This window comes from Oncorhynchus keta, chromosome 10 (genome assembly GCF_023373465.1).
Source record: "Oncorhynchus keta strain PuntledgeMale-10-30-2019 chromosome 10, Oket_V2, whole genome shotgun sequence".
NCBI lineage: Eukaryota > Metazoa > Chordata > Actinopteri > Salmoniformes > Salmonidae > Oncorhynchus > Oncorhynchus keta.
In genome coordinates this window covers 39,226,971-39,246,802 of record NC_068430.1, presented here as the reverse complement: position 1 = coordinate 39,246,802, position 19,832 = coordinate 39,226,971, and the positions used below count along the sequence as shown (strand labels likewise).

The following is a 19,832-nucleotide window of genomic DNA, read 5'->3' as shown; positions in this document are numbered from 1 at the left end:
AGGCCCTTTCCTATTTCAGCATGACAATGCCCTCGTGCACAAAGCGAGGTCCATACAGAAATGGTTTGTCGAGATTGGTGTTGAAGAACTTGACTGGCCCAACAATTAGGGCTCAACCTCAATAATGCTCGTGGCTGAATGGAAACAAGTCCCGGCAGCAATGTTTCAACATCTAGTGGAAAGTCTTTCCAGAAGAGTGGAGGCTATTATAGCAGTAAGGGGGGGACCAACTCCATATTAATGCCCATGATTTTGGAATGAGATGTTCGAGGAGCACTTTTGGATATGTAGCGTAATGCAGCTTTTATTTTTATTGTTTTTTATTCGTTTTTTTTCCTGTAAAGCACATTGCGTTGCATTCTATGTCTGAAATAAAGCTAAATTTTATTTAATTTGAGAACGAGAAAAGAACATGCTGCTGAATGCTCCTGTCACAATATCTGGGCTCTTCGGTCCTTTCGTGGAGACCATCACACACAAATTTGAGCAGCAACAGGAAGGCTCTGCAGCCTTCAAGGCTATCATGCTCTGCAGGCCTCGGGCTCGACCTCATACATCAATCGCCAGGGCGGAGTCCGCTCAATGGCCATGCACCAGGTGGCATCACGAATACATGCTGTGGGCATACACACACACACCTACACTCACTGTCAGCAACGCACATTCCAGGTATATTGAATCCAGGTGCGAACCTATTGTCGAGGGGCAAGCCTGAGTCTGCAGAGTGGCGTATCCACCCACAGGTGATAGAGGCGTTTTGGTGCCAGTTCAGAGGAGACACGTAGATCTGTTCGGGCAGCGCACAATTGGCCCAGCGTCATCCGGGTCAGGGGAGGGCCGGGGGCTTTACTTGGCTCATCGTGCTCTAGCAACTCCTTGTGGCGGGCCGGGCACCTGCCGTCATTTGAACTGTTTTCACCGACACATTGGTCCACATTAAGCAGGCAGATGTTACTGAGCGCGGTTTGGCGGGTCATGTTTTGGCAGATGCATTACTCGAACTTCAGCTCCCGTTGTGGAGTTGAAGCGATGAGACAAGATCATAATTTGATATGATGAAATTTGTGAGAAAAGGGGAGATAAAACACAAAAAATGTAATAAATGATTAATCAGTGGTGCTGTCTGGAGACAGCTTATAGCATAGTAAGAACTTGTTCGTCCTTCGTAAAACCAGGGTTGTAGTACAACCCATTTGTTTTAACCAAAATATGTATAACCCTAGTTTTATCCAAAGTCAACATATGATCCATTATAATGTGTAATTCGGTCCAGGGGCTCACCTGGCAGCGCGGGCCTCTTTCTTACTATCAGCAGTAGCAGGCAGGTTGAAACGCTCTGCCCTCTTCTGCAGCCTCTGTGATGGACACAAATAGATACAAGTTAAATATTCATGCTACTAGCGAACTTGTAACATTGTTTAAAATATTCTGGGCCCTACGAGTTTCCCACACAGACACAGCTGTAGGCTATTTGCGCAAGGGATAAGAAGCAGTGCTTGACTCGGGCAGGAGCTCACCGAAGCTACCAGGTAGGACAATTTTATGACGAGTTCTTATCGAAAGGGAGAGAGATAAAAAAATCTTCCTAAATACATTAAGGAACTACTGTAATTCTCAATGGATGTAAAAATAAGACTGTTTGCGGTGAAGAAAACATTACTTTGAGAAGCTCCACAGGTTATTAGTAGTGGTGCATTAAGCCAATCAGAAATACTAATCAGACCCTACACATCATGTCTACATTTGCGCAGGCCAGGTAGCCTATAGGCCTACTTCCATGAGTGTGCATCCTTACTCAACATTTACAGGAGCGCTCAAAACAAAAAACAATGACTAAATTGACAAAACACAAGTGCAGCATAGGTTGTGCACACAGAAAACAACGTGACAGGGGTGATAATGTGACAGGAATAATAATATTGATAACATAAATTACAATAACCAAAGTAACAAACACTGTAGATTAGAAATGGTAGGAATTAACGGTAAATGTATTGCTGGTAATATATGTAATGAGGAATTGATATACACTAACAATTAAAACACAAATAATTCACACAATGAAGTTAAGAAACAATGAATGTGCACAAATTGGCAGGAGAGAGCGCATTCTGAAGAGAGAAGCGCATTGTGCATCTGGGCGCATGATCAATCGACGTCTGCACTGGCCATGCAGCAATTACAGTGATACGGACTCAGCAGGAGTCAGGCCATTCATACTTCCTGCGCTTCGCGGAGCAATGCAGAGCTGTTGTGTGTTTGTGTTTCCTACATGACGTACCGCCCCCACCTACCATCAACCAATCATGTCAATGCGGCGCTATACAGAGCTCTCTGCATTGTTACAACATTTGGGAGGCTCTTTGGCAACTGCATGGCTCTGGAGGCTCCGCAATTGCGTCACACCCTCCATATGAAGCCACCGACCACATTTTCCAATCAAGCATAAACTGGCATTTAGTCTAGGCCTCCGCAATGCACTAGTTCACCAAGATGAACGCAAATATAAATATATGTATATACAGTACCAGTCAGTCAAAAGTTTGGACACTCTTACTCATTCAATGTTTTTCTTTATTTTTTACTATTGTCTACATTGTAGAATAATAGTGAAGACATCAAAACTATGAAATAACACATGGAATCATATAGTAACCAAAAAAAGTGTTAAACTGATCAAAATATATATATTTCAGATTCTTCAAAGTAGCCACCCTTTGCCTTGATGACAGCTTTGCACACTCTTGGCATTCTCTCAACCAGCGTCAGGAGGTAGTCACCTGTAATGAACTACAATTAACAGGTGTGCCTTGTTAAAAGTTCATTGTGGAATTTCTTTACTTCTTAATGCGTTTGAGCCAATCAGTTGTGTTGTGACAAGGTAGGGGTGGTATACAGAAGATGGGCCTATTTGGTGACAGACCAAGTCCATATTATGGAAAGAACAGCTCAAATAAGCAAAGAGAAACAGTCAATCATTACTTTAAGACATGAAGGTCAGTCAATGCAGAGCATTTCAAGAACTTTGAAAGTTAAGTGCAGTTGTAAAAACCATTAAACCCTATGATGAAAATGGCTGTCATGAGGACCGCCACAGAAAAGGAATAGGGCTGTTGCAGTGACCGTATTACCGCCACACCTGGAGTCACGAATCATGAAGGCAGTAAAATTCCACATGACCTTTTAGTCACGTAATTAGATGTTTTCCAAGCTCTGATGCTGCTGGTTATTAGTAACCTACCAAACTTGCTAACTGCCTGGTACTTAACACTCTATTGTCTCTCTAATCACTCTGACATCAATGCTAATGTATTTGAAAATCTAATCCAATACTTCATGAGAGCCCATATCTATAGGCTATGTAATTGCTAGAGAAAACAGATTGATGGCCGCTAATAAAACTATGAGGATCCCATCAGCTTTCTATAGGCTACGCCTACTGTATTTATTTCTCAAATTTCCTAATATTAAGCACATTGCTTATATTTACAACAGGAGTACAGCCTACCTGCCTGGCATGAAAATAAACCATGGGGAAAAGCATCCTCCATTCGCTATTTAAGTGTATTTTTTCCATTGCCCCTGTTGTTTCGATACAGGTGCATGATAATGGTCCATTCTAAATCAAAACAAATGTCACATATTATTTATATATATATGAGCTCCCGAGCGGCACAGCGGTCTAAGGCACGGCATAGCAGTGCTAGAGGCGTCACTATAAACCCTGGTTCGATCCCAGGCTGTATCACAACCGGCCGTGAACGGGAGTCTGATAGTGCACTTCCCTATTGGCCCAGTGTCATCCAGGCTAGCGGAGGTTTGGTCGGTAGGCCTTCATTGTAAATAGGAATTTGTTCTTAACTGACTTGCCTAGTTAAATTAAGGTTAAAGAAAAATGTTTTTTTAAGTGTATATGTAAAGACAAGATTAAATCAAGAAGTCTGATAGGTGCATATCACCTATCACTTGTGAATTATATACACTGCTCAAAAAAAATAAAGGGAACACTTAAACAACACAATGTCACTCCAAGTCAATCACACTTCTGTGAAATCAAACTGTCAACTTAGGAAGCAACACTGATTGACAATAAATGTCACATGCTGTTGTGCAAATGGAATAGACAACAGGTGGAAATTATAGGCAATTAGCAAGACACCCCCAATAAAGGAGTGGTTCTGCAGGTGGTTACCACAGACCCCTTCTCAGTTCCTATGCTTCCTGGCTGATGTTTTGGTCACTTTTGAATGCTGGCGGTGCTTTCACTCTAGTGGTAGCATGAGACGGAGTCTACAACCCACACAAGTGGCTCAGGTAGTGCAGCTCATCCAGGATGGCACATCAATGCGAGCTGTGGCAAGAAGGTTTGCTGTGTCTGTCAGCGTAGTGTCCAGAGCATGGAGGCGCTACCAGGAGACAGGCCAGTACATCAGGAGATGTGGAGGAGGCCGTAGGAGGGCAACAACCCAGCAGCAGGACCGCTACCCCCGCCTTTGTGCAAGGAGGAGCAGGAGGAGCACTGCCAGTGCCCTGCAAAATGACCTACAGCAGGCCACAAATGTGCATGTGTCTGCTCAAACGGTCAGAAACAGACTCCATGAGGGTGGTATGAGGGCCCGACATCCACAGGTGGGGGTTGTGCTTACAGCCCAACACTGTGCAGGACGTTTGGCATTTGACAGAGAACACCAAGATAGGCAAATTCGCCACTGGCGCCATGTGCTCTTCACAGATGAAAGCAGGTTCACACTGAGCACGTGACAGACGTGACAGAGTCTGGAGACGCTGTGGAGAACGTCCTGCTGCCTGCAACATCCTCCAGCATGACCGGTTTGGCGGTGGGTGAGTCATGGTGTGGGGTGGCATTTCTTTGGGGGAGCCGCACAGCCCCCCATGTGCTCGCCAGAGGTAGCCTGACTGCCATTAGGTACCGAGATGAGATCCTCAGACCCCTTGCGAGACTATATGCTGGTGCGGTTGGCCCTGGGTTCCTCCTGGGTTCTTCCTAATGCAAGACAATGCTAGACCTCATGTGGCTGGAGTGTGTCAGCAGTTCCTGCAAGAGGAAGGCATTGATGCTATGGACTGGCCCGCCGTTCCCCAGACCTGAATCCAATTGAGCACATCTGGGACATCATGTCTTGCTCCATCCACCAGACTGTCCAGGAGTTGGCGGATGCTTTAGTCCAGGTCTGGGAGGAGACCCCTCAGGAGAGCATCCACCACCTCATCAGGAGCATGCCCAGGTGTTGTAGGGAGGTCATACAGGCACGTGGAGGCCACACACACTACTGTGCCTCATTTTGACTTGTTTTAAGGTCATTACATCAAAGTTGGATCAGCCTGTAGTGTGGTTTTCCACTTTAATTTTGAGTGTGACTCCAAATTCAGACCTCCATGGGTTGATAAATTTGATTTCCATTGATCATTTGTGTGATTTTGTTGTCAGCACATTCAACTATGTAAAGAAAAAAGTATTTAATAAGAATATTTTATTCATTCAGATCTAGGATGTGTTATTTTAGTGTTCCGTAAATAGGCATAGATTTTTTTAGGGTGAATTAATGCCACAAAGGGGATGCCGCCGTGAAATTCAAAGCATTATAAAGTGCTTGTCAAATTGTGAATGAGAGACTGATGGCGTGTGTACAGCCTGCGCAAAAAAAAACAAATCAATGCTCATGCCTTTCAAGTGACTTTTTTCAAGTCATCATTACTCTCATCATATAGCCTTACAATCAATGTTGTAAAATAAAAACATATAGCCCAAGTTTGAAGAACTAAAGTGAAATTAATAATTCTAAATTAAGCATATAGGAGTACATATTTCTTTGTTAACCGCTCAACACAGAATAGTCTCATGTGAGCACTCCCTGAAATCTTTTGGGAGAAAATAATTATATTTTATTCAGCTTTGTTCAATTATATTCTTCATACTATAAAATATAAATAATGCCACGGAATTATAAGACAATCTTGTCTGCTAAATGAACTAGAGTACCCCACAGCCATTTGGCATAGCCACATCAGGACAACAGAGAATGCTATTATTTTCTTTTGAAATTGACATTTTCTTCTGTTCTTTTGTCTGACGAGTCCAAATTTGAGAATTTTGGTTCCAGCCACGCATCTTTGTAAGACGGAAAATCTCTGCATGTGTGGTTCCCACCGTGAAGCATGGAGGTGGTGTGATAGTGGGGGGGGGGGTCCATTGCTGGTGACACTGCCAGGGATTTATTTAGAATTCAAGACACACTTAACCAGCATGGCTACCACAGCATTCTGCAGCGATACACCATCCCATCAGGATTGCGCTTAGTGGGACTATGATTTTTTTGTTCAACAGGACAATGACCCAACACACATCCAGGCTGTGTAAGGGCTATTTGACCAATAAGGAGTGATGGAGTGCTGCATCCGATGACCTGGCCTCCACAATCACCCGACCTCAACCCAATTGAGATGGTTTGGGATGAGTTGAATCGCAGAGTGAAGGAAAAGCAGCTAACAACCGGTTAACATATGTGGGAACTCCTTCAAGACTATTGGAAAAGCATTCCAAGTTACTACATAGTTTTGATGTCTTTACAATAATTATACATGTAATGAGTAGATGTGTCCAAACTTGTAATGTATATATTAGTCGACTGGTCGATTGTTTGGTCGTTAGGCTGTCGGTCGACCAAGATTGTTTAAGTCGAGCACTAAAACAATCTTTGTCGATCAACAACCTAACGACCAAACAATCGAACAGTTGACCTACAATAGATCAGTTTCACATTCCAACAGTGTGAATTACAAGAGGGGTCATTCCATTTGATTTCAATAACTTTTTTGACCGAACCCCTTTGGATTTGAATGAAAGATTCTATGCATATTTGCCAAATGGTAGAAGTAGTTTTTGGACCTGAATGCCAAAACATTTACCAGAAATAGTTGGTCAAAGTTGACCCATTTTGCATACCCCACCCTACCATGAGACAGACATGCATGTCTTCATCACTGGGAAAAATAAACAGTTGAGTTTGATATAATTTAAACGCTTACAAAACAGGGTTGTCAAACTATTTGATAATTTCTTGGGAAAAAAGTGGTTTAATAAAAATGTTTTTTTTGTTTTGTTTACCTTTAACTTGGAATTATCTTTGGGGGGGGAAAAGCATATGTTTTCATTTACGCATATGTTGTAGGTTAGACCCTATTTTACATCATCTGGTGTTTTGTGTTGTGCATGCCATTGGTTGAGACACAGCATGCTCTTGAATACAAGGTAGGAGTCATATTTTGGCTAATAAATGGGAGAAAAAAATTTGAGCTGTCAACTTTTAATTGGTAGCACAAAGACGGTTGGAGGTCCACACATCAGAGAACGTTGACTTGAATGGGAATATCATTTATTAAAAATGATACTGTCAATCCTCTATAGGAAAACTATTGAAATAATAGAAATACAGTGCATTCAGAAAGTATTCAGACCCCTTCACTTTCCCACATTTTGTTACGTTACAGCCTTATTACTCTAAAATTAATAAAATTGTTTGATTTCCTCAATCTAATCATTCTACACACAATACCCCATAATGACAAAGCAAAAACAGGTTGACATTTTTGCAAATTCGTAAAAAATAAGCAGAAATACCTTATTTACATAAGTATTCAGCCCCTTTGCTATGAGACTCGAAATTGAGCTCAGGTACATCCTGTTTCAATTGACCATCCTTGAGAGGCTTCTACAACTTTATTGGAGTAAACCTGTGGTGAATTAAATTGATTTGACATGATTTGGAAAGGCACACACCTGTCTACATAAAGGTCCTGAGCAAAAACCAAGCCATGAGATTTGTATTGTAGAGCTCAGACAGGATTGTGTCGAGGCACAGATCTGGAGAAGGGTACCAAAACATTTCTGCAGCATTGAAGGTCCCCAGAAACACATTAGCCTCCATTATTCTTAAATGGAATAAGTTTAGAACCACCAAGACCCTTCCTAGAATTGGCCACCTAGCCAAAATGAGCAATCAGAGGAGAAGGGCCTTGGTCAGGGAGGTGACCAAGAATGGTCACTCAGAGAGCTCCAGAGTTCCTCTGTCGAGATGGAAGAACCCTCCAGAAGGACCACCATCTCTGCAGCACTCCACCAATCAGGCCTTTATGGTAGATGGCCAGATTGAAAGACTCCAGCCACCCTAGTCATAGACTGTTCCCTCTGCTACCGCACAGCAAGCGGTACCGGAGCGCCAAGTCAAGGTCCAAAAGGCTTCTTAACAGCTTCTACCCCCAAGCCATAAGACTACTGAAAAGCTAGTCAAAGGGCTACCCAAACCCCTCTTTTACGCTGCCGCTACTCTCTGTTTATAATCTATGCACAGTCACTTTAACTATACTTACATGTACATATTACCTTAATTACCTCAACTAACCGGTGCCCCCCGCACATTGACTCTGTACCTGTACCCCTGTATGTAGCCTTGTTTGCTATTTTACCTCCGCTGTTGAATTATTTGTTACTTTTATTTTCTATTTAACACTTTGCTTTCTTAACTTATTAAAGTATTGTTGGTTAAGAGCTTGTAAGAAAGCCTTTCATTACCTAAAAATAAAATCTAATTGGATTTGATAGCCCGCTTGGAGTTTGCCAAAAGACCCCTAAAGGACTCAAGATTCTCTGGTCTGATGAAACCAAGATTGAACTCTTTGACCTGAATGCCAAGCGCCATGTCTAGAGGAAACCTGGAACCATCCCCACGGAGAAGCATGGTGGTGGCAGAATCATGCTGTGGGGATGTTTTTCAGCGGCAGGGACTGGGAGACTAGTCAGGATCCAGGGACAAATGAACGGAGCAAAAGTACAGAGAGATCCTTGATGAAAACCTGCTCCAGAATGCTAAGGACCTCAGACAGGCACAAAGGTTCACCTTCCAACAACAGGACAACAACCCTAAGCACACAGCCAAGACAACACAGGAGTGGCTTCGGGACAAGTCTCTGAATGTCCTTGAGTGGCCCAGCCAGAGGCCGGACTTGAACCCGATCAAACATCTATGGAGAGACCTGAAAAAAGCTGCGCATCAAGGCTCCCCATCCAACCTGACAGAGCTTGAGAGTAATCCCTGCCGAAGGTGCTTCAACAAAGTACTTATGTAAATGTTATATTTCAGTTGATTGCAAACATTTCTAAAAAACTGTTTTTGCTTTGTCATTATGGGGTTGTGTGTGTAGATTGTTTTTTCCCTCATCAATTTAATCAATTTTAGAATAAAGGCTGTAACATAAGAAAATAGTGAAGAGGTCTGAATACTTTCCGAATACGCTATACCGATAACAGACTATACATTACCATTTAAGTTGACATTCGACTGTGGGTGGACAGGTGGCCATCATTGTGGTAGTAATTAGAGGTAAAAATGTGTACTCAATTAAAATGTTAATGATGTACGAACTAAATTGCAGTAGGGCTGTTGCGGTGACCATATTACCACCACACCTGCGGTCATGAGTTATGACCGCAGTAAAATTCCACATGACATACATTTGTAGTACCCAACTCTCTAATGACCATCAGGTCGCTAATGGCCTGGTACTAAGGGCTCTATTGTCCCTCTAACCACTCTGACAGTGTAAATGAAATCATAAATCACAAACACATCATCAAAACAGTTGCTTGCTTTTAAAACTCACCTCAGTGTGATTGTACTTTTTCTTCATATTGATCAATAGGTTGAAACTGAGTGGAAAACATGGTCGTTGTGGATGTTGTTTCAATGCATAACACAACGAAATGGGCAGTGCATTCTAAAAGTGATGATGAATTAAAAACACCCAAAAGCCATATTAGAGCGTATAGGCCTATACATAGGCCTATACATGAACTCAAGCCTGAAATAAGTTTTACAATACATAGCCTACCGCATATATATTTTTTAAACGGATCTAATATATCTTTACATAATTGGTCTAGCCTATACTCCAAAATAAAACAAATTCCAGTAATCTTCTTTGAGTGTGGACTGTATAATTATGCATATTTGATAGACTGGTTGGCTACCTTATGCTATCCTCCAAACATTCTATTCATGAGTCTGGGAGAGAACATGTAGGCCTAGGACTAGGCGATGCTGTTAGTTTATTGATTTTGATGACATGTATTTTTTTTACCCTGCCCCTTTGATAATTGACCATTTTAAATCTAAATGAATTTAACATATTAGTAAAGACAAGATTAAATTGAGACTAGTCTGATGGGTGAAAATATACTGAACAAAAATATAAAACAACATGTAAAAGTGTTGGTCCCATGTTTCATGAGTTGAAATAAAAGATCCCATAAATGTTCCATACGCACTCGCTCAAATTTTGTGCACATATTTGTTTACATCTCAGTTAGTGAGCATTTCTCCTTTGCCAAGATAATCCATCCACCTGACAGGTGTGGCATATCAAGAAGCTGATTAAACAGCATGATCATTAAACAGGTGCACCTTGTGTCTGGGACAATAAAAGGTCACTCTAAAATGTGCAGTTTTGTTACACATCACAATGCCACAGGTGTATCAAGTTCTGAGGGAGCGTGCAATTGGCATAATGACTGCAGGAATGTGTACCAGAGCTGTTGCCAGATAATTTCATGTTAAATTTTCTATCATAAGTCGTTTTGGAGAATTTGGCAGTACGTCCAACCGGCCTCACAACCACAGACCACATCAGCCCAACTCCTCCATATTCAGCTTCTTCACCTGCGGGATTGACCAGCCACCCGGACAGCTGATGAAACTGAAGAGTAATTCTGTCTGTAATAAATCCCTTTTGTGGGGATAAACTCATTCTGATTGGTTGGGCCTAGCTCCCAAGTGGGTGGGCCTATGCCCTCCCAGGCACACTCATGGCTAAGCCCCCTGCCCAGTCATGTGAAATCCATAGATTATTATATTTATTTCAATTGACTGATTTCCTTATAGGAACTGAAACTCAACAAAATCATAATTTTTTGCTTGTTGCGTTCTTATTTTTGTTCAGTATATGATCACTTTATGAGAGAACAGCGTATGCAACTTGAGGCAAGGAACAAAGTGCAAACTTTTTGGGGGACTTCATCAATAGCCTATAGTCGCGCCATGCAGCCCATATCCTGCATGTTCTGATTTCTAAGACATTCTAAAGTTTGTATCATTCACAACTAAAGTGGCCAAATAACTCTAAATCCAGCATCATATGTGCACTATGGAATGGGAAAAATATATTTTCTATTTTATTCTGCTAAGTTAAATGATATTATTCCTACTATAAAATCATATAATACTAAATAATGGCACGGGACATATAAGCATATCTTGTCTGCTAAATGAACAAGCATACAGCCTATGGAATGTCACATAGCCAGATAACGCACAGTAGGCCAACTCATTATTTACTTATGAAATACATTTTCTTTGTATCATAATGTTTCTTTAGACCGGTCTAAAATAATGCTTTTTTGTGATGGTGTATATTAAAATCATCAAAAAAATAATAATAATCTAGAGGTTCCAAAAGTGCGTATCAGTGGCTTATATGCATAGAGCTACTAAATGCGTTTTTGTTCATTAACTGTCAATTACCATGAGACCAGCAGTCTTTTGAATGACAATAACCGGCTGAAGAAAATGTCATGACTGCCACAGCCCTTAGTCGAAAGCAGAGGTTGACCGATTATGATTTTTCAACGCCGATACCGATTATTGGAGGACCAAAGGAGACAATACCGATTCATCGGCCAATTATTTTTATTTTTATGTATTTGTAATAATGACAATTACAACAATACTGAATGAACACTTATTTTAACTTAATATAATACATCAATAAAATCCATTTAGCCTCAAATAAATAATGAAACATGTTCAATTTGGTTTAAATAATGCAAAAACAAAGTGTTGGAGAAGAAAGTAAAGTGCAATATGTGCCATGTAAGAAAGCTAACGTTTCAGTTCCTTGCTCAGAACATGAGAACATATGAAAGCTGGTGGTTCCTTTTAACATGAGTCTTCAATATTCCCAGGTAAGAAGTTTTAGGTTGTAGTTATTATAGGAATTATAGGACTATTTCCCTCTATACCATTTGTATTTCATTAACCTTTGACTATTGGATGTTCTTATAGGCACTTTAGTATTGCCAGTGTAACAGTATAGCTTCCGTCCCTCTCCTCGTTCCTTACTGGGCTCGAACCAGCAACACAACGACAACAGCCACCCTCGAAGCAGCGTTACCCATGCAGAGCAAGTGGAACAACTACTAGAAGGCTCAGAGCGAGTGACGTTTGAAACGCTATTAGAGCACGCTAACTAGCTAGCCATTTCACTTCGGTTACACCAGCCTCATCTCGGGAGTTGAGTCATAAACAGCGCAATACTTGATGCACAACGAAGAGCTGCTGGCAAAACGCATGAAAGTGCTGTTTGAATGAATGTTTATGCACCTGCTTCTGCCTACCACCGCTCAGTCAGATACTTGTATGCTCAGTCAGATTATATGCAACACAGGACACGCTAGATAATATCTAGTAATATCCTCAACCATGTGTAGTTAACTAGTGATTATGATTGATTGTTTTTTATAAGATAAGTTTAATGTTTTTATAAGATAAGTTTAACTTACCTTGGCTTACTGCATTCGCGTAACAGGCAGTCTCCTTGTGGAGTGCAACGAGAGAGAGGCAGGTCGTTATTGCGTTGGACTAGTTAACTGTAAGTTTGCAAGATTGGATCCCCCGAGCTGACACGGTGAACATCTGCCATTCTGCCCCTGAACGAGGCAGTTAACCCACCGTTCCTAGGCCGTCATTGAAAATAAGAATGTGTTCTTAACTGACTTGCCAAGTTAAATAAAGGTATATATAAAAAATAAAAATGCGAAAAAAATTTTTTCATAAATCGGCGCCCAAAAATACAGATTTCCGACTGTTATGAAAACTTGAAATCGGCCTTAATTAATCGGCCATTCCGATTAATCGGTAGACCTCTAGTCTAAAGGGATATGTCCATTCTATGAATTATATTTCTATTATTTAAATTTCACCCACCCTGTATTCAAGAGTATGTTGTGTCTCAACCGAAGGCAGGCACAACACCAACCCCTGAGATTTCATAAAATAGGGTCTAATCTACAAAATATGGGAAAATGAAAAACATCTAACTTTAGGTGTTTTTAGATAATTGATGTTAAAGGAGAAACAAAATGAATGTTTTTTTTATTTATCTATAAATTATTGAATTTTTTGACAACCCTGTTTGTAAGCTTTTAAATTATATAAAACTCAACTGTTTATCTTTTCCACTGATGAAGACATGGATGTCTCATGGTAGGGTGGGGTATGCAAAATGGGTGACTTTTTAGCACCTCAATCACCTAAATGTTTTGGCTTTCAGTTCCAAAAAGTCACTTTCTGACCACTTCGACCATGGGCAAATATATATAGAAAGTTTCAGTCAGATCAAATGGGTTGAGTCAAAACTGATTGAAATTAAATGGAACGACCCAGAGCTGATGAGTAGAACATTGTGGAAAACAAGATTTTAAATCTAGCTATTTAATCCAGTTATTGTGTGCATCATGCACACAATTAGAATACTGTACTACATACCTCATCCGCAACTGATGGGGCAGTGATTTTTACAACTTTCTTCTCAGCATCCCTAAAGCAAGACAAAATGTAAAGTTGAATAAAGTATCTAGTGGAAAACTTTGTAAACCTAGCCTGCCCTCTATTGGTTAAAAACAATCCACTGCACGTCCAGTGAAATAATCCCCCAAAGACATCTTGTACATACCGTATAACAACATAAATTGATCATGACTGACATTCAAAGACTAAAAAAGGAAGATGCCAACATCAAACTTGATCTTAACATGTTGAAAAACTGCTGAATTTGCCATGAGAATCTTGATAACAATGATTAGGCTAGGCCCACTTCAATCACATAATAACCATCAGTCATTAGGACATGAAACATCCCATAGGTAGGTTTGAGTAACAAATAGAGTACTGACTTTTCAGGTACAGCTGCCTTTTCTACTGCCACTTCTGCAGGTGTCTCACTGATTTCCTCCTCTTTAGGATTGTCCTGTAAATATACACCAAGCATGTAATCAGCACAATTTTAAATATTCAGAAATATTATAAGGGTAAAATATTCTGAAAAAATGAGTCAGCTTTAAACAATAATATTTTTATTAAACATGTTTCACATGCTTACCTCCAACTCTCCCAAAACCTCCTCTTCGTTCACCTCATCTTCTGGAACATAAAAGGTCAAATACAAAATGTTTCTCACATTTTCAAGACAAGTTGGCTGTAAAAACAATAATATTTAACCGAGCATAGTACAGAAGAGAATGTATACCCCATCTGTTGGAGAGAATAATGTTACATACATCTACCCAACCAAGGTTCAGTTATTGGAGAAATCAAGACATTTCATGATAACATCCAAGAAAGAGTACGGTTTATATTGCAGTAGTTTTGTTAAGCTGAGTTCAGAAACAAATCAAGAGAAAATGTCGATATTAGGGAAAGTGTTTGTTACTGAGCAAAAATAAAAAACCACAAACATGACAATACATTATGCTAATAATTGGAACTGAAGGGAACTCCCCATCACATCATTCACAGGGCAGGGGAACATTATGCCTTCGTACGTTTTTTTTATTTTTATTTTACTAATTTAGGCTACATTTTACAATCAGTGCTGGTAAGAAAAGAGTAAGTGTTAGTGGAAGAAAGACAAGTCCATCATACCATGCTCCTCAAGGTACGCCTGCAACCTGCCAATAAGGTCACCTTTGTTTCCTTTCACGGCCAATCCCCTCACAGCACACTCCTGCTTGAGCTCAGCCAACTGAAGAAGGTAGGGTCGACAAATGTAGAAGACTTTTAGTGAAGAGCGTATGCATATAATACAATTAACATTGATTGCATTTATATAAAAAGGTCAACTACAAAAAAATTCACTAAATCTGTCATAATAACATGGCTACCACATAAGTAAAGAGTTTTGGCACAACAATGCAGCCATTGGCAACAGACCTTCTGTGCAATTGGGTTTCCAGGCAAGGGAGAAGGCCGTTTTCAAGAGCTAACACACGATGTCCACCAGGTGCATATGAGTTTTGTTTTGTTTTGCTGGATGTCAAGCCCGCATTTTCTGTACTTGACACACGTTCTTCAATTTTCAACTAGCTAAAAGTCTGTGTGTACCTTCATTTGTACAACCGAACAGTAAATCAACCACTAGTTGAACAAATTGAACGTATGCGGTACACAGAACACATTGCAGCCTAGTGCGGCATTCCCAACGTATCATTGTGGACTATACCATTGACGATGAATGCTTCCGCTGCATGTCCATCTGGTGGACATGAGGTGTTAAAGGCTCTGTACGGTTCATCCGTTTTCTGCATTGGCCATACAGCATTTATGGCGATAGGGTCAGTTGTGGAAAAAATACTCAATTGTCATACTTGAGTAAAAGTAAATATACCTTAATAGATTATGACTCAAGTAAGTCACCCAGTAAAAGTCTAAAAGTATTTGGTTTAAATATACTTAAGTATCAAAAGTACATGTTATTGCTAATATACACTTAAGTATTAAAAGTAAAAGTATAAATCGTTTCAAATTAATTATATTAAGCAAACCAGACAGCACAAATTTCATTTTTTGTTTGTTTACAGATAGCCAGGAGCACACTTCAACACTCATACACAATTTACAAACGAAGCATGTGTTTATTGAGTCCACCAGAACAGAGGCCGCAGGGATGACCTCTTGATAATTGCGTGAATTGGACAAGTTTCATGTCCTACTAAGTATTAAAAATGTAATGAGTACTTTTGGGTGTCAGGGAAAATGCATAGAGTAAAAAGTACATTATATTCTTTAAGAATGTAGTGAAGTAAAAGTTGTCAAAAATATACATAGTAAAGTACTCCAAAAAACAAATTAAGTTGTACTTTAAAGTATTGACACTTAAGTACTTTACACCACTGGCCAGAGAATTCATACTTCTTGCGCTTTGGGTAACAGGGCAGAGCTGTTGTCAAGAAAGTGAGTTTGTGTTCATTCAGGCCCTCCCGAGCTCACCTACCGTCAAACAATCATGTCAATGTGGAGCTATACGGAGCCCTCCACATTGCTACAAAATGTGGGAGACAAGTCATCGCCGTACGGGATTTCCGGGGAAGGAGCATGACCGGGTCTGAGCAAGCAAATCAAGGAATCCGGGAGAAAGAGAGCACGCTTGTTTGAAATTGAAATGGGCTTCGGTCGCTATTGATAAAGAAGAGCATCAAGATGAAGAAGCTGCTTTACAAGTGGGATGCACTGTTTAATGCTACATCCAGAGGGGTTCGTGCTGATTGTAAAGAGATGGTGGCAGCCGGTTAAATGGCATCCCTTGACAAGGCAAGAACAAGATGCATGTCAGGAGAAGTGCAGTATTATCATAAGGATATGTATACTTGGAATACAGAGGAGGAATGGAGGGAAAAAGAGGCAGAGGAGATCTACGAGAGAGAGGGAGGAAGAGGGTGAACTTGAGTCGGTAAAAATGTCAGAAAAGGGGAGATGGTTTGTTAAAGAAGAATGGTAGGAAGTGTAAGCAGAGTGAGTTGAAGACAGGAGGAGAAATGGTAGGTGTGGTGAAGTTCTCAGAGGCTGAGGCTTGCACCAAGGGTCTTTGACAGTAGGAATGAAGTTTTGGGGAAAAATGGACCCTTGCCATTTGGCTGATCCATTTGTGGTTTCAGGGTGGGTGAAATCAGAGTTGGGTGCTGTGGAATCGTTAAAGGTAACCAGAAGTGATCTTGTGATAATTGTGTTTCTGCTGGTCAGAGGTAGCAGGCGCTCCATGTTAAACGAATGGAGGCAAGAGATGTGATTTGTTTTGCTCTCAAGAAAAGGCTGCCATTGAAAGGAATGATTACTGGGGTGGCGGTAAATGTGAAAGCTGACCAACTGAGCGGAAGATTCCAGTGTTTGTGATGCTCGCCGTTTGGTGAGACACAGACAGGGTGGTGTGAGTGGTGAAACAGAAGAGTCAGTCAGTTCTTTTGAGTTTTGATGTTGAGTCTTTGGCCGACAAAGTGATGTTAGGATATATAAGTTATCCTGTACGAGCTTTTGTCCAAAATACATTACATTGTTACAGGTGTCAACCTTATGGGCATGTGGCAGCAGTGTGTAGGAGGAAGGTTCCTAGGTGTGAGAAGTGTCCAGAAGGCCATGAGACAAAGGAATGTGTAGCATTGGGGATAGTACTGGTATGTGTTAATTGTAGGGCTGCCCATGGGGCTGGGGATCAGAAATGTCCCGTGCAAGAGAAGCATGTTGAGTTTTCCAGGTTTGGGGTCATGCAGAAGTTGTCATATGCTGAGGCAGTGAAGAAAGTTGAGGAAGATGGGTCAAGTGGGAGGGATCCTGAGGAGTGGTGTGACTAGTAATTCTGTACCAGTACAGGTGGATAAAACTAACAAGTGATATGTTTCACTAAGATTGTATTTTTGGCATTTATATCAACTGTACTGCAGGGATGGAATTTAAGTTGCGGAAAAGAGGTTCTGGTGGCAGCTGCAGAGACTTGACAGAGTTACAGTTACAGTTTAGAACAAATTATTATTTACAATGATGGCCTATCCCAGCCAAATCCTAACCCGGACGACGCTGGGCCAATTGTGCGCCTCCCTATCACAGCCGGATGTGATACCGCCTGGATGCAGTATCTTAGAACGCTGCACCACTCAGGAGCCTGTTAAGTGGTGGTGTTCCATACTTTCAGACTGTTGGCCTGAAGTAGGACTAAATATGTTTAAATAGTGGAGTATGTTTTTGTTCTGTGTGTGTGTGTAGATGGTATGGTATTTATGCTTTTTTTTCAAGCAACATTATTAAAGGGATCTATATTTCAGTCTAGTAGGTGGCGGTAATCCAACATTTATTGGATGCCAACCGCCGTTAAACCTCAGAGGAAGAGGAAGCATCGCCGTGTGAAGCTCGATTTGGCCTCCACAAGCCACCCGAGGCGTCGCAATCGCGTCGCCATCTGTACGGAGCTTCCGCTCGCATTGCCAGATCAAACATAAATCGGCTATAAAGCTGTATATACCAATTGTGTATTACAGCCTGATTAATCAAACTAGGTAGCTACCAGAACTAGCTAAGAATACAATAACTTTGCTAGGTAAAATGTATTTATTAGCTAAATTAATTCGTGCAACTAGCTGGTCAAATGACGACGCACTCGGTTATTTCATGTTTTACAGTAACGAACGTGCGCATGTTAGCTAGCTAACACTAGCAGACAGCTGTGTAAGGTAGCTAGCTTCCATTTGCAGGCAAATCACACGGAGTATTACTACCGCACAACTACATTATCTAGTGAGTGGAGTAGTAAACCGTACAATACGTAAATTACTTATACATTTTACACGATGCCAGACTATAAGGAATTACGTATGTATTGGATTTTATTCCTTTTTAAATAGTTCTCACCTTCAATTTCTGGAGTTCAACAACCCCAGCCATCTTGTTTGTATAGGGAAAGCGCGGAAGAAAATTATCCAATGGTAATGCGTTTTAGTGAAATGCGTAATAAAACGACCGATGATTGGCTATACGCCGCTTATACTCGTGAAATGGTAGCAAGGTTCAGTGGTGCTGCCATCTGCCGAAACTTTGTGTGACGATGTTTTACTTAATTTTTTTTCGTCATTCCCACAGCAACTACGTTTGCATTTACACTGGCAGCCCATATCGTATCCTTTGCCAAAGTATTAGTCTTTTCACCAAACAGATCAGATCTTTTGTCAATAATTGGGCAAAACATCAGAATTGGGCTCCCTGTGTAAACACAGCTAAGTGATTTATAGCTACACTAAATCAAATCAAATCTTATGTCACATGCAACACCGTGAAATCCTTACTTAAAGCTCTTAACCAACAATGTAGTTAACTATTTTCTTAAGAATAAAAATAAAACAACAATAATGACACTATATACAGGGGGTACGGTACTGAGTCAATTTTATTTGACCCTTATTTAACTGGGCAAGTCAGTTAAGAACAAATTATTATTTGACGGCCTAGGAACAGTGGGTTAACTGCCTGTTCAGGGGCAGAACGACAGATTTGTACCTTGGGGTCATGCAGAAGTTGTCATATGCTGAGGGTTTACTACCTGAAGGTTTGAACCTTCCGGTTACTAGTCCAACACTCTAACCACTAGGCTACCCTGCCGCCCATACACGTTAGTCAAGGCCATTTGTATATGTAGGTAGGGGTAAAGTGACTATGCATATATAATAAACAGTGAGTAGCAGCGGTGTAAAAACAAAAGGGGGGGGTGTCAATGCAAATAGTCCGGTTGGCCATTTGATTAATTGTTCAGCAGTGTTATGGCTTGGGGGTGGAATCTGTCAAGGAGCCTTTTGGACTAAGACTTTGAACTCTGGTACCGCTTTCCGTGCGGTAGCAGAGAGAACCGTCTATGACTTGGGTGACTGGAGTCTTTGGCAATTTTTAGGGCCTTCCTCTGACACGCCTAGTATATAGGTCCTAAATGGCAGGAAGCTTGGTCCCAGTGATGTCCTGGGTCATATGCACTACCGTCTGTAGCGCTTTACGGTCGGATGTCGAGCCGTTAACAACCGGTCAAGATGCTCTCAATTGTGCAGCTTTAGAACTTTTTGAGGATCTAGGGACCCATGACAAATCTTTTCAGTGTCCTGAGGGGAAAAATATGTTGTTGTGCCATCTTCACAACTGTCTTGGTGTGTTTGGACCATGCTAGTTTGTTGGTGACGT

At 40.9% G+C, this 19,832-nt stretch overlaps 1 protein-coding gene across 2 annotated transcripts in view; it reads right to left on the bottom strand.

Annotated features, from left to right (window-relative positions):
- The window catches only part of sarnp (SAP domain containing ribonucleoprotein), a 58,570-nt gene extending 39,896 nt beyond the window's left edge, over nucleotides 1-18,674 (bottom strand). The window contains exons 1-6 of one of the 2 annotated variants that reach the window (XM_035778029.2): nucleotides 18,522-18,674; nucleotides 14,772-14,871; nucleotides 14,230-14,270; nucleotides 14,024-14,097; nucleotides 13,617-13,668; nucleotides 1,282-1,355 (exon numbers count right to left, since the gene is read on the bottom strand). In XM_035778029.2, the coding sequence (XP_035633922.1) occupies nucleotides 1,282-1,355; nucleotides 13,617-13,668; nucleotides 14,024-14,097; nucleotides 14,230-14,270; nucleotides 14,772-14,871; nucleotides 18,522-18,554 (374 nt within the window). In that variant the 5' untranslated portion in view covers nucleotides 18,555-18,674. The remainder of the gene's footprint in view (nucleotides 1-1,281; nucleotides 1,356-13,616; nucleotides 13,669-14,023; nucleotides 14,098-14,229; nucleotides 14,271-14,771; nucleotides 14,872-18,521) is intronic. The other variant, XM_035778030.2, reaches the window with a different exon arrangement.
- Nucleotides 18,675-19,832: the final 1,158 nt, after the last annotated feature.